This window comes from Microcaecilia unicolor, chromosome 3 (genome assembly GCF_901765095.1).
Source record: "Microcaecilia unicolor chromosome 3, aMicUni1.1, whole genome shotgun sequence".
NCBI lineage: Eukaryota > Metazoa > Chordata > Amphibia > Gymnophiona > Siphonopidae > Microcaecilia > Microcaecilia unicolor.
This window is the reverse complement of record NC_044033.1, coordinates 47,910,891-47,937,117: the sequence shown is the minus strand read 5'-3', so window position 1 is coordinate 47,937,117 and position 26,227 is coordinate 47,910,891. Positions and strand designations below refer to the sequence as shown.

Sequence of the window (26,227 nt, the reverse complement as noted above, 5' to 3'; positions counted from 1 at the left end):
GCACCTGACGTAACTGCCCCTCTCTGGGTTGAGCCCTTAGTAGTTGCTGGCACCAGGCCCTGGCAACATAAGGTTAGTGTCTGAAAGCACAATACCTGAAAATGTATGTGCCAGTGTGTGAACACTTGTGTTTTAAACCTTAGTGGTAGCCCTGGACATACATTCAAGTAAGTCTTCAGTTGGGATTCATTATTTGCAGTAGTGTATGTTAGAGGCTGACCGAATTTTGTTTTAATGTTTGGTGCTGAAACTGGCCTAAAATCGGTATTTGGCCTCTTTTCGGTTTTGGCTGAAAATGTCTGTGTTTTTTCAGCTGAAACTGAAACTTTGTACTGTGTTTCCATAGTGCTTCTCTCCCAGAAACAGGCTCCGCTCCCTTCCTCCTTTCCCCCCCACCCCCAAATAGAGGCATCCCTACTCCTTCCCCACTGGCCATCCTTTCAATTGCTGGTGATCTAGTGGCATAGTCAGGCAGGGGCAATCCCCAGTCGCTCCTGCCCACGCCACCTCTGGGGGTAGGGGGGGTGAGGTGGAGCTTTTGGGAGAGGAGCTACTCCTGTTCAGAGGTGTGGGGTGGGGCGGGACAGGTTGGGCTGAACTGCTGATTTGGAGCAGCAGCAGCCAGTTTTGGTTTCACCTTCACTTTTGACAAATTTCGGCCTCAGATTTGGTTTCAACAGAAACTGGGAATTTGCTGGTGAGAAAAACAAAACACTATGTAAGCAATTATTTGGTAAAGCACAGGAGCAACAATACAATCAATATAAAATACCTTTACTTAATCAGAACAAAGGAAAAACAAATTCCTGGTGAAGCCCTAGGAATTCTTAGAATATGCAACTCCCATCTGTGAGTTTCCAGTCACAGAGGACCTAGAAGTGTGAGTGAATGAGATTCTTTCTCCTCCCTCCCCAACAATTATTGTGAGCTCCTTTTTCATGGTACCTCTTGAACAGAATGGATTCACTGGGAACTACGTTTTGAGAAAAGGAAACAGTCAACCAAGCATGGGTCAGATCTTTCCCATTGTTACTCAAGAAAGAAGTCACATGCTTCCAAATCTAGGTGCTTCACTTTCAGTAATATGCACTAATGATTCGTCTCTTGCATTCAGATCCAGGTTCAAGTTAAACCACAGTAGGAGAACAATTTCAAGAGGAGGGCTTTTTGAAATGAGTGAACACTAGCTGAAGAAGAACCTACTATGCTCAGTACAGATAATTATAACCTGTGCACATTCAAATTGTGCCTGTGCAGCAGATTGAAAATATTTTACTTGTAAATAAGTCAGATCAATTACAGCCACAAACCTTGGAGTTGTCTAAAGTCATCCAAATCCATTTCAGGCTGTAACATATATCAGAGCCACAGAGAGAACGTGGCCAAACTTACTTTTTGAGTTCTCTAGGGTGACTGGAGAATTAGATCAGGGGTGGGAAATGCATTGGTATACCTGGATTAAAGGAAAATTTGACAATGTCCCAAATGGAGTAACATAGCAGATGACAGCAGATAAAGACCTGAACGGTCTTATCCAATCTGCCCAAAAGTCAAACTTATTAATTCATGATTAAACCAACAATGAATGCGGTATGAAAAATGTATACTTGATCCTGATCTTTCTTTGTCATTTTCGGGACACAGACCATAGAAGTCCACCCGGCACTGTCCTTATGTCCCAACTACTGGAGTTGCCATCAAAGTCCACTCCAGCCTATCCTGGTCCATCTTGCCATATATGGGACACAGACTGTAGAAGTCTACCTAGCACTGGCCTACTGGAGTTACCATCGAAGCTCTCTCCAGACATCCTAATCTGTCTTGCTATACATGGGACACAGACTGTAAAGTTCTCTAGAATAGGAGAAAAGGTGGCGAAACATCAGAAACTAGTTTGGATTTGGATATCAGATTTGATTACTCATCTTTCCAAATCCAAGCTCAAGATGAGTTACATGAAGTTACACTAGGTAGTCCCCACCCAAGGAGGCTTACAATCTAAGGTTTGAACCTGAGGAAATGGAGAGATGTGACTAGCCTAAGCTCAGAAGGAGAGTCGATGAATGAAATGAGATTTGAACCCTGACCTTCTTGATTCTGAGACCACTGTGCTCACCTCTAAGGACTAAAGAAAAGAAATGATGGTAAAAGGAGTCTACTCTTAAGAAGGGTGGATAAAAATCAGAAGATTTAAAAGTTTGATTTGTTTTAAAGAATCTGAGTTGAATTTTAAAAATCTGATTTATTTTTAATTTTCTCACAACATTTGGTAAAACACAAATTTGGTACCAAGCTCAAAGATATCATCATGAATTGTAAGTTCTAATTAAATGCTTGTGTGATGATTATCAATGGTAGGAGGGATCCTCAGATGGGAAGCTGGCCAAAGTCCAAGCACAAGACAAGAAGCACTGTAGGATGAGATACAGGTACAAGGAGGAAATGGATCTGCCTCAAGTATCTGCACTCCCTTTGGGTTTAGCCCTCAGAAGCAGGCAGCAACAAGCTGGTGCCTCTGAGTGCAAGACTAGATACAGTGAAAATGTTATCAGACAGACACAATTGAACATACTCGCAACAGGAGGACCACTATGAAGGCCAGGAGAGATTGTAGCAAGACTACAGTGGAGAATCAGCAGGATTACAGAAGAATGTCTGAAACCAGAGGATACAAGATCACAGTGGGAGGCCGTTTCACGAATTCAGGAAGTGAATTCATGGAATGGCCTCCCAGTGGAGGTGGTGGAGATGGAAACTAACTGAATTCAAGAAAGTTTGAGATCCGCAGGTAGGATCTCTAGGGGAGAGAAAGGGATAGTAGATGGCATGGTTGGGCAGACTGAATAGGCCATATGGTCTTTATCTACTTTCATTTTTCTATGTTTTTATGGTTAGATGGCCTTTCTCTCCCTCATCTACTATATTCAGAATCCTAGCTATCGTATAAGTGGATGATTTATTACCTTTAAGCCCAATTTTCAGCAGCCCTATTCATTAAGGTAGGACATCTGAATATGAGATCCTAAATGTGGACAGCCACCTTATTCTTTAAAGTTAGGCCTGCTATTTATGTGGTCCACCTAAATGGATAAATCTTTGCAGATACCCCCTGATTATATAAAAAAATGACTAAAGTTGAGTGCGCAAATCAGTGCATGTAGCCGATTAGTGTGTGCAAATTAACTGTTTAACAAGCCAATCAGTGCCAATAATTGGCTGCCAACAACCAATTACTAGCATTAATTGGCCTGAATTAGGATTTACACACAGATCGTATTCTATAACGATGTGCATGTAAATTTTGGGGGTCTCAGCCAGGGACGTTTCAGGGGCGTTCCAACATTTTACACGCATACATACAGAATTCAGTCAAACTGCACCTAATTTAGGCACCAGCATTACATCTGCTTTTAGCAAGTGTAATTGTTGGTGCCTAAAGTTAGGTGTGGTTTATAGTGCTCAGTGTGTAAAATGTTTAGCGTCACTTATAGAATTTACCCCATAATGGCTAAACATCCCTGTTATCCAGATAAATGTAGGCCCTGCTCCTGGAACAACTCTGGCCTCTCCTAAATGTGGATGGATAAATTCTGGATGGACACTGAGTTGTCCTTCCAAAATATATCTGGTTTGTGGCCCAGAAAGCTGAAAGAAAAACACTTATGTTGTCAGCACCCAATGAATAGTTGACCCTTACGTTACTATGTAATGATACCTGTTATTAAACACATCATTGTTCACTGTTTCGCATAACTTGTTAAATCACTATTAATAATAAGTCAGCAAGCTCTGTGGATGCAGCAAGTGCTGAGCACCCCTAATACTAAGCAAGCTCCTTCATTGTGTCCAATGAGGGGTGTGTTTGACCCCAACCCCCCATCATTGTACTCTTTACAAATATATATATATATATATATATATATATATATTTCTAAGTTACAACTCCATTGCTAAATTTTATATATTTCTAAGTTACAACCCCACTGCTAAATTTTATATATTTCTAAGTTACAACCCCACTGCTAAATTTTATTTCATTAAATATTCATTTATTAACTGCTTTGGTAGAAATAGTATGTTCATTTTTGTGGGATGAAAGAACATGAGGAAGCCAGCTTTCCATACCATGCAGCTGGTTTCTGAGACTATTTATACAATGAATCCCATTCTTCAGCATACAGTAAACTCCTGGGCATAAAACCAAATGGATATTGCCAATGTAATGTGATAGCAACCATAACTTACTTTGCTCTCTTGGCCATTTCGTTGCCATCCCAGCGTGGGCTGTAGGGATAGTTCTTCTGGGCTTGGGAGTAGAGTTGGCCACTGTTGCTAAAGTGATAGACAGATTGAAACGTCAGCGTAGGTTGGTCTCGAGGAAAATATAAGGGCAGATCAACTGTGAAGACAGGGAAAATGGAGAGGTTACATGAAGCAACCTAAAGGTACCTGGAGGCAAAGAATTATACTTCAGCAAGAATTTACATTTCTGTGTGTTTCAAGTCACTCAAATTAATCTGTTACTTTAGATCCAATAAGGAAAAGCAGCAGACTTTTTTGCTGGATTTGTTACAATCAGGGTTTTTTTTTTGTGCCGGTACGCACCGGTACGGCGTACCGGCACCTTTTTTCCCTGGCGAGTCCTGCACCCTTCCTCTCACTCCACTTCTTTTTTTACGGACTCGGCAGCGCGAACGGTGCAGCGATTGACAGAGGCTGGAAGTGTCGGAGCTTCCCTCTGCAAGTCTCGCCTATGTGGAAACAGGAAGTTGAAACAAAGTAGGCAGGACTCGCAGAGGGAAGCTCTGACGCTGGCAGCCTTTCTTTATCGCTTCACTGGCTGGCAGGCAGTGGAGAAGGAGGATGGGCTGGGGGAAGAAGAATCGCTGGACACGGATGAGAGGGGAGGGCAGGGGAGAGAGGAGAAACACTGGACATGGATGGGCGGGGAGGGAATTGCTGGACATGGAGGGGAGGTCAGGGGAGAGAGGAAACATGCTGGACATGGATGGGATGGGAGGGGAGGTCAGGGAAGATAGATTCGTTGGACATGGATGGAAGGGGAGGGCAGGGGAGAGAGGAGAATCGATGGACATGGATGAAAGGGAAGGGGAGAGAGGAGAATCACTGGACATGGATGGCAGGGGAGGACAGGGGACAGAGGAGAATCGCAGGACATGGGAGAGAGGAGACATGCTGGACATGGATGGAGGGAAGGGCAGACAGGAAGGAGATGCACATGGATGGGAGGGAAGGGCAGGGGAGAGAGGAAAAATGCTGGAAATGGATGGAGAGGAGAGCACGAGATAGAGGAGAATTGCTGGACATGGATGGATGGAGGGGTTGGCGGGGAGAGAGGAGAAATGCTAGATTTGGATGGAGGAGAGGTGAGAGAGAATTACTGCTTTATATGGATACAGGGGAGGGAAGAGAGAGGAGAAATGCTGGACATGGATGGAGGGGAGGAGAGAGGAGAAGTGCTGGACATGGATGGAGGGGAGGAAAGAAAAAAAAAAAGAAGAAGATGCATATGGATGGAGATGAGGGAAAGGGAAGAGAGTAGAAAAACTGCATATGGATGGAGAAAATAGGCAAAAGCTGGATCCACGTTATACCTCCTCCAGGCAATTCCATGGAGGAGGACCCAGCTTTTACTTATGGATGAAGGGCAAGAAATGAAGAAGAAAGAAGGAAAGTAAAGAAATAAATGGAAAGGAAGCCCTGGAAATGGAGATAAGAGAACAGATAAAGATCAGCAGAATCAGAGACTGGGACCAATATGGATAGAAAAACATAGACACCAGACAACAAGTGTAGAAAAAAATCATTTTATTTTCATTTTAGTGTTTGGAATATGTCCAATTTGAGAATTTACATCTGCTGTCTCATTTTGCACTGGGTATACTGGAGCTGTAATAGCTTACAGAAATGATTTATAATGGAAAAAAAATCATGTTATTTTTCTTTCTATACTAGTATATTTTCAATGATGTCTGTTTATATGCGCCATGGCTGGTATAAGGGGTGTGGCTATCATAGGGGTGGAGTCATATGTGGTGACCCTGCCCATAATGAGTACCGGCACCTTTTTTCTACAAAAAAGCACTGGTTACAATGATGACTTAGGATAACTTGGTGACTCAGCAGCAGTTCTGAGGAAGCTGGATTCTATTCCAGGTTCAGATCTTCTGCTCCCAGGTGTGGCAAGTTCTCCACAGCAGTGAATTGGTGGGGCTGGGAATGGGTAGGGGTTACACGGTGAGGAAGATGGGGAAGGGAAGGGTATGAAATGATTATATATTGTTAAAAATTTACTTGTTCTTTGGCAGCTGTATCAGTTTTTCATTCAACAAAAATTCCATAAAAACATTTTCTTGGTTTAAGGTGCTCTTGGTATCCAGTTTGATATATTCATTGTGTGATATCACATCTTGGAACTGTCTACCTGGGAAATTCCAGGCTACAATTGTGTGGCAAGTTGAAACGCATCTTTCTGAAGATTTTTTGATTAATGGGGTTATATACAGTTGCTTTGGGGTAATGCAAGGATGCATTTCTGTGTTATAACTGCTCTGGGAGTATGTGAGGGTGTATCTCTGTGTTACAGTTGCTCTGGGATAAAGTAATGTGGTAGCCATATTAGTCCACTTTAAAGACAATAAATAGAAACAGGTAAAACAAAAGAAACAATACACTTTTGACAAGCTTTTGAAGGCAGACCCTCTTTTTCAGGTCAATTATAAGCAAAAATGACAATATTAAAATATATATAGTGAAACGTGAAAAGCATTCCACTGACAGTCTTGAAGGAAAGGATGTGGGAGATGGGGGTGGGTAGGAAGGAGAGACAGGAAGAAACAGAGGAGGGTGGATTGGTAACCAGAAAGTGACAAGGCAGCATAATTTTATGGGTGCCAGGTGGGAATGTGAGGGTATATTTATGTGTTACAGCTGCTGTAGGTGTATGTGAAGGTGTATTTGTACGTTACAGATGCTCTGGGGGTATGTGAGGATGTATCTGTATGCTATACTTGCTCTGTATGCTTAAGGGTAGTAGCGCTATAGAAATGATAAGTAGTAGAAGTAGTAGTAGTAAGGGTAGGTAGGTATGCATTACCCCTTGTTTGCTCCCTCCTCACTCTTGCTCTTTATTCTAGATCTCTTCCTCAAACATTTCCCACTCCTCTTATTTTCCACCCCATTATGCTTTCCTCCTGACTTCCAATACCTGCCACAGTAGAAAGCAGACAGCAATGAGAACCCCTCTGCTCAATTCATTGACTCATCCATGTTTTCATCGGGAAAGGGTCTGGGGAACCCCACTAACTCTTTGCTTCTCAGTTTCTGGCTGGTGAGCCTGGGGGCCCTGTGGGTCTGCTAATCTGGTTGCTGTCACTATTATGCTATCAATTTCTTACCTGCCAGACACATGGACAAATCAAAAACAGACTGCATAGACCATACAGGTGTTTATCTGCCGTCATCTACTATGCTACTATAAGTAACTTTACTGTTCAATATAATGAACCAAAATCTTGGGATCTTTTTTTGAGAGCCACAGATCCTTTACTTCAGATGTGGGATACAAATGTAACAAGCAATTAGTATGGAAATGCCTGCTAATGAGCTTCATATCAAATTACCTCCAAAGTAATAAATTATGCCAAACTTTACCTCTGGAGGTGAACTAAAGTTGTAAGGTCCTAATGACTTCTATGGATGTCAATGAGATGATAAAAAATCAGCACCAGATTCCCAAGCTGGGGATCCAATGTCCCCCAGGTCATCCCTGGCCCTGGCCCCAGCCCTCATGCGCAAGGTTCCCAAATTCTAAGCACCCCTAGTCCCGGGGAAATGTTGGCTGTCATCCTGTTAGCACCATTATCATTTTGGAAAATGGCGCCAGTTTGGCTGATGTCAGTGGTGTCACCTTAATCTTGGTTGATGTCATTCACATCAGGGAAATGCTGCCACTTTCAAAATGGTGCCAGAGTGAAGAGGATGGTCAACAATTCCCTGAGACCAGGTAAGTTTTATAGGTCTGTTGTGGGAGTGCTGGGTTCTTTGGTCACGGGTTTGGGGAGCCCCTGTCTATCGGGTTCCTAGATCTGAGAGCCTCTATTTAAAACAGAGTTAAATTTAATTTAGCTTCCATTTTAACACTGAAGTTAAATGGGAAGTTTACTTCAAAGTTTATTTTCATTTTAATACTCTGTTTCTGCACAAAGTTTTACTTTGCTGCTTTTTGCATATTCAGTGCAATCCGCTTAAGTGCAAGGGTCTGGGACCAAAGAAATGCATGCAGTTAACCGGAGCGTGAACCGTTGTGACCCAAAGAAGCTTGACATCTGATAAACATATGTACAGTACTGTTTATTATTATACGTACAGTATACAGTCTCTGTTAACTGACGGTAAGCTTACTTGAAGTAATCAGTTATAGTCCTCTGTACACTATTGGGTCTGTGAGTTCCATAGACTACGTCTGCCAGACGGTAAAAACTGTCAAAGCGCTGACATCCAGTGGCCTCCAGATAGGCCCGCACGGTGTTGAGACTCTCCAGTGTTCTTGCAAAAGTGACAGGAGGAGATTGTTGAATTTCGTCAGCATATGCCTCACTGCTCATTTCTTCATCTGTTTCATCATCAGCCGTTGTTGCCTGTGTGTAGGAGCATATCTCGACATCAGTGCTGTCAGCTGTTTGTACATCGTAATCAACAGCTACGTAGCAATGAAACTCCTTTTCAGTAACACCGGCTCGGATGTCAATAACCTGTTGATCTGACGCATTTGCAACAGCTGCATCTGTTTCGTCCCTCTCCACAGCCTTAACAAAGCTTGCCCGCTTGTAGCAGTTCACAATGGTTGCCTGTGTAACATGATTCCAGGCTTCTTTCTGCATATGTAGGGAATCCAACAATGATAGATTACGTTCAACAGCATGTTTATCCTTGCCAGTCTGGTCATCCATAACACTCATCAGACGACATAGCACAAGAGCCCGATAATGTTGTTTGAAATTGGCTATTATGCCCTGATCCATAGGATGGATCAGAGAGGTAGTGTTTGATGGCAGGAAGAACACCTTGACGTTAGACAGCCTGACATCATCCCTGTGTGCAGCACAATTATCACAAAGCAACAAAATCTGATGCTTTTGTGCCCGCATTCTAGTGTCTAACTTCTTTAGCCATTGCTTCCAAATTTCCCCAGTCATCCATGAATTTGTGTTAGCCTTGTATGACACAGGAAGTCGCTTAACTTCCTTGAAGCAATGTGGCTGTTTGCTCTTTCCAATGACGAGGGGTTCCAACTTCTCACTCCCATCCATATTGCAGCAAAGGAGGAGCGTCAGTCGGTCCTTCGACGTTTTACCTCCAGTAGTGATTGAATGCAAGTGTTCCATCAGGAATCGCTCGCCAGTAGAGACCGTTTTCGTCAGCATTGAAAACGTCACAAGGTGCAAACTCGTTCAAGATGGTAGGAAGAACTGAAACAACCCAATTTTCAGCACCAAAGTCATCAGCGTCTTGTTTCTCACCATGCTGTTTCTTGAATTTTATGTTGTTCCTCTTCTTCCATCTTTCCAACCACCCGACAGTGGCTTTGAATTCAGTTAGTCCAAAACTTTCAACTACCTGGTTAGCTTTCTCCATAAGCAGTTGACCACTGACAGGAAACTGTCTGCTCCTGACTCGAGAAACCACCGAAGAGCATCTTCTACCTCGTCAGCTTTTCCCGCCCGTTTTCGTTTCCATTGTGGATTTGTATTGTTTTGCCAGTCTTCCAGAAGCTGGCCTTTCTGCTTCAAGACACGTGAAATTTGACTGGGATTGACACCATATTCTTTAGCAATAGATGCTTGACTTTGTTTTCTAATTTTTTAAGAACTTCTATTCGTTCAGCCAGTATTAAAGTCTTACAGTTCCGCCACGACCCCAGTGTACACTCTAACAACATTCTTTCACTTATTCTGCCTGTGGCAGTTAAAGGGGCGGTAAATTTGAAATCTCGTTGGTTGTCAGGCGCCAATCAGCTTCCATATTCCGTGCGCGCTGCGCGCGCTTATGCAGGGTCTTTCCTGCAGAGGAGCGGTCTTAAACCTTGCATATAAGCGAATCTTGCACTTATCAGTGGTGCGCTAAACCGAAGTTTGTCCCCATAGAAATTGATGGCGCCAAAAATGGGACCGAAGTACGGCATGCAGTTGAACAGAGCATGCGCTTATCCGACGTGCACTTAAATGGAGTGCACTGTAATTAGTTTATTCCATCAGAAAACTGAAAAAAGCACAGAATTAAAAAAAAAAGTGCTAATCTAATGCTGATTTTTAGTGCAGCTTTATTACACAAAAATGGCTGGTGTGAACTCTGCCAGTCAAACGAGAGGTGCTGAATGTAACTCCTTGCCCTTCTCCTGGCCTGGGTATGTTGACTATGATGGCAGGTGTACAAGAGAGGCAAAAATGGGGGATTAACAAGTTTATCCACTATGGCAACAGTAGGTGTGGTAAACAAATACTGAACAGGTTAACATAACTGGTGTCTTCTTAATTAAAGTGCTAAATTTGAACAGGCAAACATACTTGCATGTAGCTTGCAGCCAATTGTTCCTTTTCGTCTTGCCCTGAACTCCTTTATAATCCGTAAGGCAACAAACTCTGGAACATGCTGAATTCCTTAGCCCATTAGTGATTTTGTAAGCCCTTTACAAACTTCTCATTAACTCGTTCCTTGTGCATATGTGAACTCACATTAACTCTGTAAGCCTGAATGCAGATGCAGTATATTCTGAGAGAACAGACACAGGCACAAAACAGTTAACACCAAAAAAACAACAACAAAAAACCAGAAGGCAACTGAGGTTATATTTCTAAGGCAAGCAATTGTCTATTTAAGGAAATAGACTGAACTGGTAACACAGTGTAAATATGTAGAATTTAGGTAGGCAGGATGTTACCTTAAGTCACCCTGCTGTTTACTTCATGCAGCTGGCAGCTCAGGTCTCTACTGGTCTACCCACCACTGAATACGCAAGATCAGAAAGCAGTTTTTGTCCTCAAACTACATTTATTAGAATCTATATTTGTTATTCTAAAGAGACAAACAAGTAAAAAATAAAGGTAATTTCATGGTAGGAAGAAACTGGATGCTACATCAGCATTTTTGGGAACAAATCTGGAGTCTTTGTAACTTGCATTACCTTTTAAAGGGCCAACAAACAAAATTTAGTACATGAACTTCGGAGATCACACTAGTCCCAGATGTGGCTATAGTGATGCAAGAAGAAAGATTTATATCTAGAGGATATTGTTTGGTTGCAAACGCAGCACTAATGTGTGTTATTAGAACTTTATCTACCGACTTCCTGAGATATTTGCCTTATTGCAGAAAAAGTTAGGTCATTACATGGTGTCCGGTGGAATTTCATTAGCTGACAATTAGACAGGACCCTGTGAGGTCTCAAAGGCGTCATGTACAGCCACATCTTTTATTTGAGTCTTTAAAACTATCAAAACATACTACAGTTTTCTTCAGAATCAATATGACTACTAGAATTTCAGTACAGATATTCTGTTTGTCACACATGCTGATATTCCTTATGGTGTCCATCTGAAGAGAACAGTCACTGATAAAGCTCTCATCTTCAGCTTAGATCTGCTTAGTTATTAATTTAATTTCCTATACACTTCCTCCAAGTGCCTACTACTTGCCACCGTTGCGAGTCAGGATGCTGGTCTAGACAGATACATTATGTAATACAATCTGGTAATTCTTGTAGTCATAAGAACATAAGCGTTGCCATACTGGGACAGACCAAAGGTCCATCAAGCCCAGCATCCTGTTTCCAACAGTGGCCAATACAGGTCAAAGTACCTGGCAAGATCTCAAAACAGTACAATACATTTTAAGCTGCTTATCTTAGAAATAATCAGTGGATTTTCCCAACTCCATCTTAATAATGGCTTATGGACGTTTATTTTAGGAAGATAGCCAAACCTTTTTTAAACACCGCTAAGCTAACTGCTTTTACCACATTCTGTGGCAATGAATTCTAAGGCTTAATTATACATTGAGTGAAGAAATATTTTCTCTGATTTGTTTTAAATGTACTACTTTGCAGCTTCATTGCGTGCCCCCTAGTCTTAGTATTTTTGGAAAGAGTAAACAAGCGATTCATGTCTACCAGTTCCACTCCACTCATTATTTTATATCTCTATCATATCTCCCCTCAGCTGTCTTTTCTCCAAGCTGAAAAGCCCTAGCCACTTTAACCTTTCCTCATAGGGAAGTCGTCCCATTCCCTTTACCACTTTTTGTCGCCCTTCTCTGTACCTCTTTGAATTCCAATATATCTTTTTTAAGATGTGGTGACCAGAATTGAACACAGTATTTAAGGAGTGGCTGCACCATGGAGCAATACAAAGGCACTTTTGTTTTCCATTCCTTTCCTAAAAATACCTAACATTATATTTGCCTTAGCCACCGCTGCACACTGAGCAGAGGGTTTCAACAAATCGTCAATGATGACACCTAGATCTTTTTCCTGGTCAGTGACTCCTAATGTGGAACTTTGCATCATGTAGCTATAGTCTGTGTTCCTCTTTCCCACATACATCACTTTGCACTTGCTCACATTAAATGCCATCTGCTATTTGGATGCCCAGTCTCCCAAGGTTGCCTTGAAAATTTTCACGATCCTCTTGCGATTTAACAATTTTTAATAACTTTGTGTCATCAGCAAATTTAATTACCTCACTAGATATTCCCATTTCTAAATCATTTATAAATGTGTTAAAAAGCAGTGGACCCAGTACAGACCCCTGCGGAACCCCACTATCTACTCTTTTCCATTGAGAATACTGACCATTTAACCATGCTCTCTATCTTTTAACCAGTTTTTAATCCAACACTACCTCCTATCCCATGACTTTCCAATGTCCTCTGGAGTCTTTCATGAGGTACTCTGTCAAATGCCTTTTGAAAATCCAGATACACAATATCGACTGGCTCACCTTTATCTATATGTTTGTTCACCCCTTCAAAGAAATGTAATAGATTGGTGAGGCAAGATTTGCCTTCACTAAATCCATGTTGGCTTTGTCTCATTAATCCATGCCTATGTATATGCTCTGGAATTTTGTTCTTTATAATAGTCTCTACCATTTGGCCCGGCACTGACGTCAGGCTCACCGGTCTGTAATTTCCCGGATCACCTCTGGAACCCTTTTTAAAATTTGGTGTTACATTGGCCACCCTCCAATCTTCCAGTACCATGCTTGATTTTAAGGATAAATTACATATTATTAACAATAGTTCTGCAAGATCATTTTTCAGTTTTAACAATACTCTGGGATGTATACCATCCGGCCCAGGCGATTTGCTACTCTTCAATTTGTCAAATTGCATTTTTACATTTTCCAGGTTTAGAGAGATTTGGTTCAGTTTCTCTGACATGTCAGCATTGAATACCACTTCTGGCACTGGTATTTACCATCATTTTCCTAATAATTCCTAGCATCTTGTTTGTTTTTTTTACCTCTGCCACACACTGGGCAGAAGATTTCAGCGTATTGTCTACAATGACACCTAGATCTTTTTCTTGGGTGCTGACTCCCAAGGTGGACCATAGCATCAGGTAACTATGATTCAAATTATTCTTCCCAATGTGTATCACTTTGCATTTGTCCACATTACATTTCATCTGCCATTTGGATGCCCAGTCTTCCAATTTCCTAAGGTCTTCCTGCAATTTTTCACAGTCTGCATGTGTTTTAGCAATTTTAAATAGTTTTGAGTCATCTGCAAATTTAACAGCTAATGAAGTTTCCTCAAATACGGCCTTGCACTTTCCTTCCTACTATTGCCAGTTACTACTTTCGCTGCCATATTTCATGCAATTTGTAATCTTCTCAATCTACCCGTCAGCCCTACAAATCTACAGTGCAAAAATCAAATTAATTTCCAACCAGTACTTGAACCAGTATTTTCAAAGTTTCATCTTCCAAATATGGATGTAACTTATGAATTAATCGTAGTTTCACACACATCCTCTGTATTACTGTGGAAACCTGTCTCTGTCCTGTCCCCTTCCTTTTAATAGCACTCCTAAAGATCTCAACATATTCACCCATGGAAACTCTGCTCTACCCATTTCAGGCCTTATTCTGCCAAAACATGGACAAGCGGTCTTTGTCACATTCCAAACCAATCCATTTATCACCAACTATTAATTCCCTATGGCCATACAGTGATTAAAGGGGTCTTTTACTAAAACTTAGCTCAAGTTATCTGCAGCAGGGCCCATTTTATTCCTATGGGCCCTGCTGCAGATAACTCAAGCTAAGCTTTAGTAAACGATCCCCTCAATTGCTCACATCAATTGGGAGTAATAATTGGACGTTATCAGCATATGCATAGAAGGGGCACAGGTAATTGATAAATACAGCAGTGATGGAGCAAAACTTGTCGAACTCATCTCCATCAATGACCATGTGACTCCTATCCTCCATAAAAGATTTAATCCATTGCAACATTGATCCCCAAGTGCTAACTCAGATACCTGAGACAACCTGGCTCCATCAAGTCAAACACAGCTGTAAGGGAATGAGAGCAGGGACAGCAATTATTGTAACACCTGCAGTCTGATCCTTGAAAAAATAGCAGGTTCCAACTGGGGTCACTCCCCCTGATATTCAGTCGGTGGCAAGCAGTTCTGTTAGCTGCCACCAGTGGCAAGCAGTTCAGTTAGCTGTCACCAGTGGCGCAGGCCCTGTATATACAGTTTTAGTTTTGGCTGTGGCAACTTAACCTACTAAGCAAATATTCAGTGCTAGCCATTTGTTAATAGCGGTTAAAAATAGGCCTACTATTTAAGTGGTCTATCTTCTCAACTTAGCTGGTTTACCGCTAAATAATCGTGCTTAGCTGGCTAAGTCACGTGACTAGGACTAAGAGCTAATGTTCAGTGGAGATAACCAGCAATCTTGCACTGAATATTAGCACTTAGATGGCTAAGTGCTTTTTAACTGGCCAGAAGCCGTTCATGACCAGTTACAAAGCACTGAATATTGAACCCACTCTCTTTGTATTGCTGCAGCCAGGAACATGTAATATTCCTGTCTGTAGCAATGCAAAACAAAATCGTACGATTCACTGAAATACCACTGGTTTGTGAATTCTGTGGTAAAATTTGACTGTGGCAAAAATGTGCTATTTTACTGAGGATTAGTTAAAGCGAATGCTACATACCTGTAGAAGGTATTCTCCGAGGATAGCAGGCTGATTGTTCTCACTGATGGGTGACATCCACGGCAGCCCCTCCAATCGGAATCTTCACTAGCAAAGTCCTTTGCTAGCCCTCGCGCGCCGATGCGCACCGCGCATGCGCAGCCGTCTTCCCGCCCGAAACCGGCTTGAGCCGGCCAGTCTCATATGTAGCAAGACAAAGATCAGGGAAGACACAACTCCAAAGGGGAGGCGGGCGGGTTTTGTGAGAACAATCAGCCTGCTGTCCTCGGAGAATACCTTCTACAGGTATATAGCATTCGCTTTCTCCGAGGACAAGCAGGCTGCTTGTTCTCACTGATGGGGTATCCCTAGCCCCCAGGCTCACTCAAAACAACAAACATGGTCAATTGGGCCTCGCAACGGCGAGGACATAACTGAGATTGACCTGAAAAATTTACCAACTAACTGAGAGTGCAGCCTGGAACAGAACAAACAGGGCCCTCGGGAGGTGGAGTTGGATCCTAAAGCCCAAACAGGTTCTGAAGAACTGACTGCCCGAACCGACTGTCGCGTCGGGTATCCTGCTGCAGGCAGTAATGGGATGTGAATGTGTGGACAGAAGACCACGTCGCAGCTTTGCAAACTCTTCAATAGTGGCTGACTTCAAGTGGGCTACCGACGCTGCCATGGCTCTAACATTATGAGCCGTGACATGACCCTCAAGAGCCAGCCCAGCCTGGGCGTAAGTGAAGGAAATGCAATCTGCTAGCCAATTGGATATGGTGCGTTTTCCTACAGCCACTCCCCTCCTATTGGGATCAAAAGAAACAAACAATTGGGCAGACTGTCTGTTGGGCTGTGTCCGCTCCAAATAGAAGGCCAATGCTCTCTTGCAGTCCAATGTGTGCAGCTGACGTTCAGCAGGGCAGGAATGAGGACGGGGAAAGAATGTTGGCAAGACAATTGACTGGTTTAGATGGAACTCCGACACAACCTTTGGCAGAAACTTAGGGTGAGTGCGGAGGACTACTCTGTTATGATGAAATTTGGTGTAAGGGGCCTGGGCTACCAGGGCCTGAAGCTCACTGACTCTACGAGCTGAAGTAACTGCCACCAAGAAAATGACCTTCCAGGTCAAGTACTTCAGATGGCAGGAGTTCAGTGGCTCAAAAGGAGGTTTCATCAGCTGGGTGAGAACGACATTGAGATCCCATGACACTGTAGGAGGCATGACAGGGGGCTTTGACAAAAGCAAACCTCTCATGAAGCGAACAACTAAAGGCTGTCCTGAGATCGGCTTACCTTCCACACGGTAATGGTATGCACTGATTGCACTAAGGTGAACCCTTACAGAGTTGGTCTTAAGACCCGACTCAGACAAGTGCAGAAGGTATTCAAGCAGGGTCTGTGTAGGACAAGAGCGAGGATCTAGGGCCTTGCTGTCACACCAGACGGCAAACCTCCTCCACAGAAAGAAATAACTCCTCTTAGTGGAATCTTTCCTGGAAGCAAGCAAGATACGGGAGACACCCTCTGACAGACCCAAAGAGGCAAAATCTACGCTCTCAACATCCAGGCCGTGAGAGCCAGGGACCGGAGGTTGGGATGCAGAAGCGCCCCTTCGTCCTGTGTGATGAGGGTCAGAAAACACTCCAATCTCCACGGTTCTTCGGAGGACAACTCCAGAAGAAGAGGGAACCAGATCTGATGCGGCCAAAAGGGAGCAATCAGAATCATGGTGCCTCGGTCTTGCTTGAGTTTCAACAAAGTCTTCACCACCAAAGGTATGGGAGGATAAGCATACAGCAGGCCCTCCCCCCAGTCCAGGAGGAAGGCATCCGATGCCAGTCTGCCGTGGGCCTGAAGCCTGGAACAGAACTGAGGGACTTTGTGGTTGGCTCGAGATGCGAAGAGATCCACCAAGGGGGTGCCCTACACCTGGAAGATCTGTCGCACTACACGAGAATTGAGCGACCACTCGTGAGGTTGCATAATCCTGCTCAACCTGTCGGCCAGACTGTTGTTTACGCCTGCCAGGTATGTGGCTTGGAGCACCTGAATTTGGATAATTTGGTGGGACAGCCGATCTCTGAAAGCCTTTAGAGCGTTCCAGATCGCTCGCAGCTCCAGAAGATTGATCTGCAGATCGCGTTCCTGGAGGGACCAGCTTCCTTGGGTGTGAAGCCCATCGACATGAGCTCCCCAGCCCAGGAGAGACGCATCCGTGGTCAGCACTTTTTGTGGCTGAGGAATTTGGAAAGGACGTCCCAGAGTCAAATTGGACCAAATTGTCCACCAATACAGGGATTTGAGAAAACTCGTGGACAGGTGGATCACGTCTTCTAGATCCCCAGCAGCCTGAAACCACTGGGAAGCTAGGGTCCATTGAGCAGATCTCATGTGAAGGCGGGTCATGGGAGTCACATGAACTGTGGAGGCCATGTGGCCCAGCACTCTCAACATCTGCCGAGCTGTGATCTGCTGTGACGCTCGTACCCGCGAGACGAGGGACAACAAGTTGCTGGCCCTCGCCTCTGGGAGGTAGGCACGAGCTGTCTGAGAATCCAGCAGAGCTCCTATGAACTCGAGTTTCTGCACTGGGAGAAGATGGGACTTTGGGTAATTTATCACAAACCCCAGTAGCTCCAGGAGGCGAATAGTCATCTGCATGGACTGCAGGGCTCCTGCCTCGGATGTGTTCTTCACCAGCCAATCGTCGAGATATGGGAACACGTGAACCCCCAGTCTGCGAAGTGCCGCTGCTACTACAGCCAGGCACTTTGTGAACACCCTGGGCGCAGAGGCGAGCCCAAAGGGTAGCACACAGTACTGGAAGTGACGAGTGCCCAGCTGAAATCGCAGATACTGTCTGTGAGCTGGCAGTATCGGGATGTGCGTATAGGCGTCCTTCAAGTCCAGAGAGCATAGCCAATCGTTTTCCTGAATCATGGGAAGAAGGGTGCCCAGGGAAAGCATCCTGAACTTTTCTTTTATGAGATATTTGTTCAGGGCCCTTAGGTCTAGGATGGGACGCATCCCCCCTGTTTTCTTTTCCACAAGGAAGTACCTGGAATAGAATCCCAGCCCTTCCTGCCCGGATGGCACGGGCTCGACCACATTGGCGCTGAGAAGGGCGGAGAGTTCCTCTGCAAGTACCTGCTTGTGCTGGAAGCTGGAAGACTGAGCTCCCGGTGGACAATTTGGAGGTTTGGAGGCCAAATTGAGGGTGTATCCTTGCCGGACTATTTGCAGAACCCACTGATCGGAGGTTATGAGAGGCCACCTTTGGTGAAAAGCTTTCAACCTCCCCCCGACTGGCAGGTCGCCCGGCACTGACACTTGGATGTCGGCTATGCTCTGCTGGAGCCAGTCAAAAGCCCGTCCCTTGCTTTTGCTGGGGAGCCGAGGGGCCTTGCTGAGCCGCACGCTGCTGACGAGAGCGAGCGCGCTGGGGCTTAGCCTGGGCCACAGGCTGTCGAGAAGGAGGATTGTACCTACGCTTGCCAGAAGAGTAGAGACCAGTCTTCCTTCCCCCGAAAAATCTTCTACCTGTAGAGGTAGATGCTGAAGGCTGCCGGCGGGAGAACTTGTCGAATGCGGTATCCCGCTGGTGGAGATGCTCTACCACCTGTTCGACCTTCTCTCCAAAAATATTGTCCGCACGGCAAGGCGAGTCCGCAATCCTCTGCTGGAGTCTGTTCTCCAGGTCGGAGGCACGCAGCCATGAGAGCCTGCGCATCACCACACCTTGAGCAGCGGCCCTGGACGCAACATCAAAGGTGTCATACACCCCTCTGGCCAGGAATTTTCTGCACGCCTTCAGCTGCCTGACCACCTCCTGAAAAGGCTTGGCTTGCTCAGGGGGGAGCGCATCCACCAAGCCCGTCAACTGCCGCACATTGTTCCGCATATGTATGCTCGTGTAGAGCTGGTAGGACTGAATCTTGGCCACGAGCATAGAAGAATGGTAGGCCTTCCTCCCAAAGGAGTCTAAGGTTCTAGAGTCTTTGCCCGGGGGCGCCGAAGCATGCTCCCTAGAACTCTTAGCCTTCTTTAGGGCCAAATCCACAACTCCAGAGTCATGAGGCAACTGGGTGCGCATCAGCTCTGGGTCCCCATGGATCCGGTACTGGGACTCGATCTTCTTGGGAATGTGGGGATTAGTTAGAGGTTTTGTCCAGTTCGCCAGCAATGTCTTCTTAAGGACATGGTGCATGGGTACTGTGGACGCTTCCTTAGGTGGAGAAGGATAGTCCAGGAGCTCAAACATTTCAGCCCTGGGCTCGTCCTCCACAACCACCGGGAAGGGGATGGCCGTAGACATCTCCCAGACAAAGGAAGCGAAAGACAGACTCTCAGGAGGAGAAAGCTGCCTTTCAGGAGAGGGAGTGGGATCAGAGGGAAGACCTTCAGACTCCTCGTCAGAGAAATACCTGATGTCTTCCTCTTCCTCCCACGAGGCCCCACCCTCGGTGTCAGACACAAGTTCACGAACCTGTGTCTGCAACCGCGCCCGACTCGACTCCGTGGAGCCACGTCCACGATGGGGGCGTCGAGAGGTAGACTCCCTCGCCCGCATCGGCGACGCTCCCTCCGCCGACGTAGTCGGGGAGCCCTCCTGGGAGGCGACGGCAGTCGGTACCGCATGCGGCACCGACGCCGGTGACCTCACCTCGGGCGATGGACCAGCCGGCGCCACGCTCGACGGTACCGGAGGCGCAAGCACCGCCGGTACCGGAGGGGTAGGGCGCAACAGCTCTCCCAGAATCTCTGGAAGAACGGCCCGGAGGCTCTCGTTCAGAGCGGCTGCAGAAAAAGGCATGGAAGTCGATGCAGGCGTTGACGTCAGAACCTGTTCCGGGCGTGGAGGCTGTTCCGGGCTGTCCAGAGTGGAGCGCATCAACACCTCTTGAACAGAGGGTGAGCGGTCCTCTCGGTGCCGATGCCTGCTGGGTGCCGACTCCCTCGGCGACCCAGAGCTCCCGGTGCCGACACGGGAAGGGGACCGGTGTCGATGCTTCTTAGATTTTTTGCGAAGCACGTCACCGGTGCTTCCCGGCACCGACGAGGAGGACGTAGAATCCAGCCGTCTCTTCCTCGGGGCCGAGACCGAAGAGAGTCGATCTCGGGGGGGCTGTACCGCAGGAGCCCTCAGGGTAGGGGGAGACCCACCCGAAGGCTCACCGCCACCAGCAGGGGAGTGGACAGCCCTCACCTGCACTCCAGACGAAGCACCACCGTCCGACGACATCAGCAGACGAGGTCCCGGTACCACCGACGTCGATGCAGTCACCCGATGTCTCGGCGCCGATGCAGAGGGTCGATGCCTCGATGCACTGGCCGCCGAGGATGAAGGTCTGGACGCTGCAGACGTCGATGCACTCGATACCCCCGGTGCCGATGCCGACAAAGAGCCCGAGAACAAAAAGTTCCACTGGGCCAACCTCGCTACCTGAGTCCGCTTCTGTAAAAGGGAACACAGACTACAGGCCTGAGGGCGGTGCTCGGCCCCCAGACACCGAAGACACGAAGCGTGCCTGTCAGTGAGCGAGATTACCCGGGCGCACTGGGTGCACTTCTTGAAGCCGCTGGAAGGCTTCGATGTCATGGGCGGAAAAATCACGCCGGCGAGATCGAAAGACGAAATGGCGAAATTTGGCACCAGCAGAAAAAAGCGGGAAGGAAATTTCGACCGGGGCCTAAGTAAGGCCTACCCCGACGACGAAAGAAAACTTACCGGGGTTTAAAACTCGAACTAGAGGAAGGGAAAAAGCCAAAAGAGGTTTTTTCCAACACTTTTGAAGCGAAACGAGTCGAAAACGACGCGCGAGGTCGACTTTTTGGGGCACGAAACGGAAACACAACCGTCCCGAGCGCGGAGAAAAGAAGACTGGCCGGCTCAAGCCGGTTTCGGGCGGGAAGACGGCCGCGCATGCGCGGTGCGCATCGGCGCGCAAGGGCTAGCAAAGGACTTTGCTAGTGAAGATTCCGATTGGAGGGGCTGCCGTGGACGTCACCCATCAGTGAGAACAAGCAGCCTGCTTGTCCTCGGAGAATAGATTATAAACTTTAGATTATAAATCTTCTTGGGCAGGGAAATAACTACAGTACATGAAATGGAACACACCTTGAACTCAGATTTAGAAGGTGGTGATAAATTAAATCTAATGAATCTCATACTATGACCTCATATTGTACACATTCTGTTCTCTGATAAAATTTTGCTTCTTGTGACTAATTTACATCTGAAATATTTAAGGGTCTCCCATCATATTCCCTATCTAAGTACTAAAGTCTTATCTCACATTGTTTTTGGTGCAGATTCACACCATTAACGTAGCCTCTCTCTGGCCCACCTCAAGAGTCGTCATGTTCTTTGGGAGGCATGGCCTCTAAAACTGGCCCAATATGCTACATGTCCAACCTATATAGAAAGGATTTCCACCTCCTTACATCTACAAGTTATGCCTTTTGCTGAGTAGTCTAGTATCACTCTGGCTCGGGCTAACATCTTATGATTAGATTAGATATTCTTTTATGAGTAATTGACTAGATTCTATAAATGGTGCCAAAAAATCAGCGCTGAAAAATGTAAGCATTGAGCATTATTCTATAAAGGATCTGCGTCCTTTATAGAATAGAACTAACCACTGGATTCTATACAGTGAGCTTAGATTTAGATGCCAAAATCAGCATGGATTCTATAACACTGCACGTAACTTAATTGGCTTAACAAGATAATGTGCGCTGATAACAGCACTTAAGTAATAATGAGCACTAATTGGCACTGATAAAAATTTAGGCACACAGCTCACTGAGCGTATTCTGTAACTATGTACGCTGAACGTCTAAACATGCGGAGGCAAAAAGGGACGTGGTTATGAGCAGGGAAATGGGTGTTCCATGGGTGTTCTAAAATTTAGGTGCCTATAGAATATGGCCCAGTGCACCTAAATCTACGCGCTGAGATTTACACCAGGTTTTTGTTGACGTAAATGGATGCACGCAGATATCAGTGCTGAAATATCAGCGAAGCATATTCTATAATTGGCACCTAAATCTAGGCACCAATTATAGAGTATGCTTAGTTGGCACTGATTTCAGCGCTGATTTTTTTAGGCACCATATAAAGAATCTCCTAAGCACATAAATGACGCCTTTTAGTTGCCAGCAATTATGTCTGCTGAAAGCAAGTGTAAATTTCGAGTCTATTCTGTAACAATGAATGTAAATTCTGGGAATGCCCCTATCCACACCCCCTTGAAATTATGCACAGGAGTTTCACACACAGCATTATAGAATATAATATGCATGTAACTCATAACTAAGGCCAATTAACAATAATTGGATGTTAGCAAATGGCTCAAATTAATTAAGCAGCACACACAAATCGGCACTGTGCGGTGATTTACGTGTGCAACTTGTCATATATAGAATCTGGGGGATTATGTATGTACCACTTGTTATCCGCTGAGAGTTCTGCAGATTGTGCAGGCTATAAATACTGTAAATAAAGAAATCACACTGTTCACTATTTGAGATAATCAGACACTATCGTTCCAAAGCTTTCTTCCTGGTTTGTGCATATCAGTTTTGCAACCCAAGTGTGTACTCCTCTCTTGGACTTAAGGATCTCAAATTTGACTCAGCTTTTCACATGGAATCTTAACTGCCTGCCAGCCACTCCACCCCTCATCAAGCTTTCTTAGATCTATTCTCGTTCACAAAAAAGGCAAACTTTTCCTTGCAACCTTCTACAATAACATAGAGAACCAGCTCCAGGATCCAGAAGTAGTCTTCTAATCTTCTTTCTTTATGCAAAGTTAAATTGAATTTCCACTGTCCTCTATCACGTGACCAGTTTCTAATCCAGTCCATCATCTTGGAGCCCACTGTCAGTTTGCTCAGTTTATTTATAATTCACCTATTTGGGCATATTATTGTATTAAAACCTTTGTGGAAATGTACATAAAACACATCCAGTGCATGCCCTTGATCTAGTTCTCTAGTCAGTCAAAGAAATAATCAGATTTGGACTGATAGCTCTTCTGCAAATCCGCTGGATTTTAGACACTTCTATATTCTGTTGTTTGGTAGACTCCCCATTATATTTTCCTAAGATTAATGAACTTGTAGTTTCCAACCCCAGAATTTCCAAAGATCTACAGAACAGGCCCATCAGCAAAACCTCCAGAAACTCTCTGAAGTGCCATTCAACCCTAGAACTTTCCCCACTTGTATCTGTAAGTTCTGCATAAGCCCTATCCTCCAGAAATGGGGCCGCATCTACTCTACTACCATATGCACCCCTGTCAAAAAATGGAGGTCTTTTTCCAATGTCCTCTTCAGCGAATAGTGAAGAAAAGTATAGTGACTTATAAAGGTAGTGAGGATGGCAAAGGCAAGAAACAAAGAAAAATAGCTAAGATGGAAAAGGAAGGAAATGTCAGTGAAAGAAGGAAGCACAGCAGTGAAACCGTAAGACGAAGATGGCAAAGATAAAGTGAGAATGTTAAACAAATACTTTTCTTCACTATTCACTGAAGAGGACATTGGAAAAAGACCACCATTTTTTTTGACAGGGGTACATATGGTAGTAGACTATTTCAGCTTTTTACTTTCTGAATTCCTCTTTTTGCTCTTACACGTTCAGCTATCTCTTAGAAAAGTAAATAAAAGGAAAAGGAAACTGGTATGGTTTTCTAAACATGAAGATCTGTTGTACTTAGCTCTTTTAATTTTAGCCAATGTTACTTTCAGGTACTGAAGGTGCTACTTGGGAAAGATGGCAGTTAAGTGAACATTCTAGATGGTGAAGTGCCAGATAACGGAGCTTTCACTCTATAAATACACGGTATGTACTAGACCTTGGAAAAGTTCATTTAGAAACTTAAAATGTAGGGTGATTTTTTTGATTATTGTATTTTTCTGTTGCCTGTGTGCCTCCTGGCTTTTGGAAAAGATGACCTAACTACATGTTAGCATAAACAGTCTTCCTTCATGATGGAGGGTGAGGGCTTGGTTGTTTATTTGGCATGGATTCTGCTCTGCCCAAAGACTGTGTTGCACAAAGCTCTATCCCTTCAATAATTCCAGACTTTCATGATTAAAAAACCACAGTACTATACTTTTAATGGAAGAAAATAGATACAGTCTAAAACTGAATTTCACAGAAAGTTTATCTGAACAGCCCCTCCAGTACTCTTTGTTGCTAAATTCTTTTTAACCATCCTTACAATAAAAAATAACCAACTGTCTTTTGGGGTTGTTATAAAGATTTAACCTTGTTTTGGTGGTTCCAGTTAGGCAGCATTTCATCAAAGCATGCATTTAAAAGGAAACATAGGGTTTCCTAATTAATGGTTCTGTGAGGATGATTATGAAGCCTAGTTCTTTTTTTTTTTCATGTTTATCACATAGCATTTTGGATTCTGTAGGCTTCAGCTTTCATTGTTTAAACTGAATTCAGCTGCAGAGTCAAATTTTGCATCATAGGAAGCTGGACTTACTTATGTTTCCAATCACAATAGGATTTTGGAATCCAGCCCTGCACAGGTATTTTATTATCCCTAAGCCAATAGCTCTGTGCATTGTGCTATTTGTAAAAAGAAGAGTTTCTTTCTACAAACAGCACCGAACTTGAAGGCCTTTATTTATTAACAAAAAAGTTACACAGTGCCTTGTAAAAGTCATGACACCTTTGCACATTTTTCTTATTCTACTGTATAAAAATTACAATTCAAGATGTATCAAAGTAGGAGATTGTTTCACTAATCAACACATCATAAGGTTACACTTTCAAAACGAAAGAACACTTGTAGATATATTCAAACAGTGAATAAGAAACCAAAATGTCTTTATTGCATAAGTTTTCACATCATTTGAGACAATATTTAGTGCAAGCCCCCTGATTGGCAATAATAGATAAGAATCATTTAGAATGAAAAATTATATCTTACCTGATAATTTTCTTTCCTTTAGTCGCAGCAGATAATCCAGAGACTTGTGGGTTGTGACCATCTACAAGCAGGTGGAGATAGAGAGCGCTAAACTGTCTTATAGGACAGAATGCTCCTTGGTCAGTCAGTATTTCTCAAAAGCAGAAGGAAACAGAATTATAACATTGCTCTTTCCCCAGAAGGAAAAGTCATATCCCAAAAGTGAAAATACAAACATCCAATGAAACTAGTCCTCTGAAACAGAAAGTGCAGCAACAACACAACAGACAGAACTAACCGATAAGCATTGCCAGCAAATACAGGATGGGCTTCTGGATTCATGTACTGCGACTAAAGGAAAGAAAATTATCATGTAAGACAATTTTTCATTCCTTAGCGTCAGCAGCAGATGAATCCAGACACTTGTGGGATGTAACAAAGCAATCCTTAAGTAGGATGGATACCGGAAGCTCCTAAGGAGAGCACCGAAACACCAAAAGATGCGTCCAACTGAGAAGAGACATCCAAATGGCAGTGTCTGGAGAATGTACACAGGGAAGACCATGTCGCTGTCCTACAAATCTCCTCCAAGGAAAAAAACCGGGTTTCTGCCCAAGAAGTGGCAACCGCTTGCATAGAACGGGCCCAGAAATGCGCTGGAAGAGCTTTGCCCGCTGACAAGTATGTGGACACAATAACTTCTTTAACCAATCAAGAAATAGTGGCTTTGGCAGATGCTTCACCTTTCTGTGGGCTTCAGCAGACCACGAACAAATGATCTGAGCGACGAAACTCATTAGTCATGTGTAGATAGCACATCAGAACCCGGTAAACATTAAGCAAACACAGAGACAAAAGTCTTTGGGATAATCCGCCACCTGAAAAGGTTGGTTAAGATGAAAGGCAAAAACCACCTTAAGAAGGAAGGATGAAACCGAGTGTACCATGTCCCGTTGTTGAGACAGATGGAAAAAGGGATCCTGTCAGGACAATGCCTGAAGTTCCAAAATCCACTGGGCTGAGGTAATGGTGACCAGAAACACTGATTTCAAACTGCG

The 26,227-nt window shown here is 44.4% G+C and overlaps 1 protein-coding gene across 3 annotated transcripts in view; it reads right to left on the bottom strand.

Moving 5' to 3' along the window:
* Positions 1-26,227, bottom strand: part of BABAM2 (BRISC and BRCA1 A complex member 2) — a 582,320-nt gene that overhangs the window by 49,272 nt on the left and 506,821 nt on the right. For all 3 annotated transcript variants that reach the window (XM_030195882.1, XM_030195883.1, XM_030195885.1), the window contains exon 11: positions 4,246-4,399. In XM_030195882.1, coding sequence (XP_030051742.1) covers positions 4,246-4,399 — 154 coding nt within the window. The remainder of the gene's footprint in view (positions 1-4,245; positions 4,400-26,227) is intronic.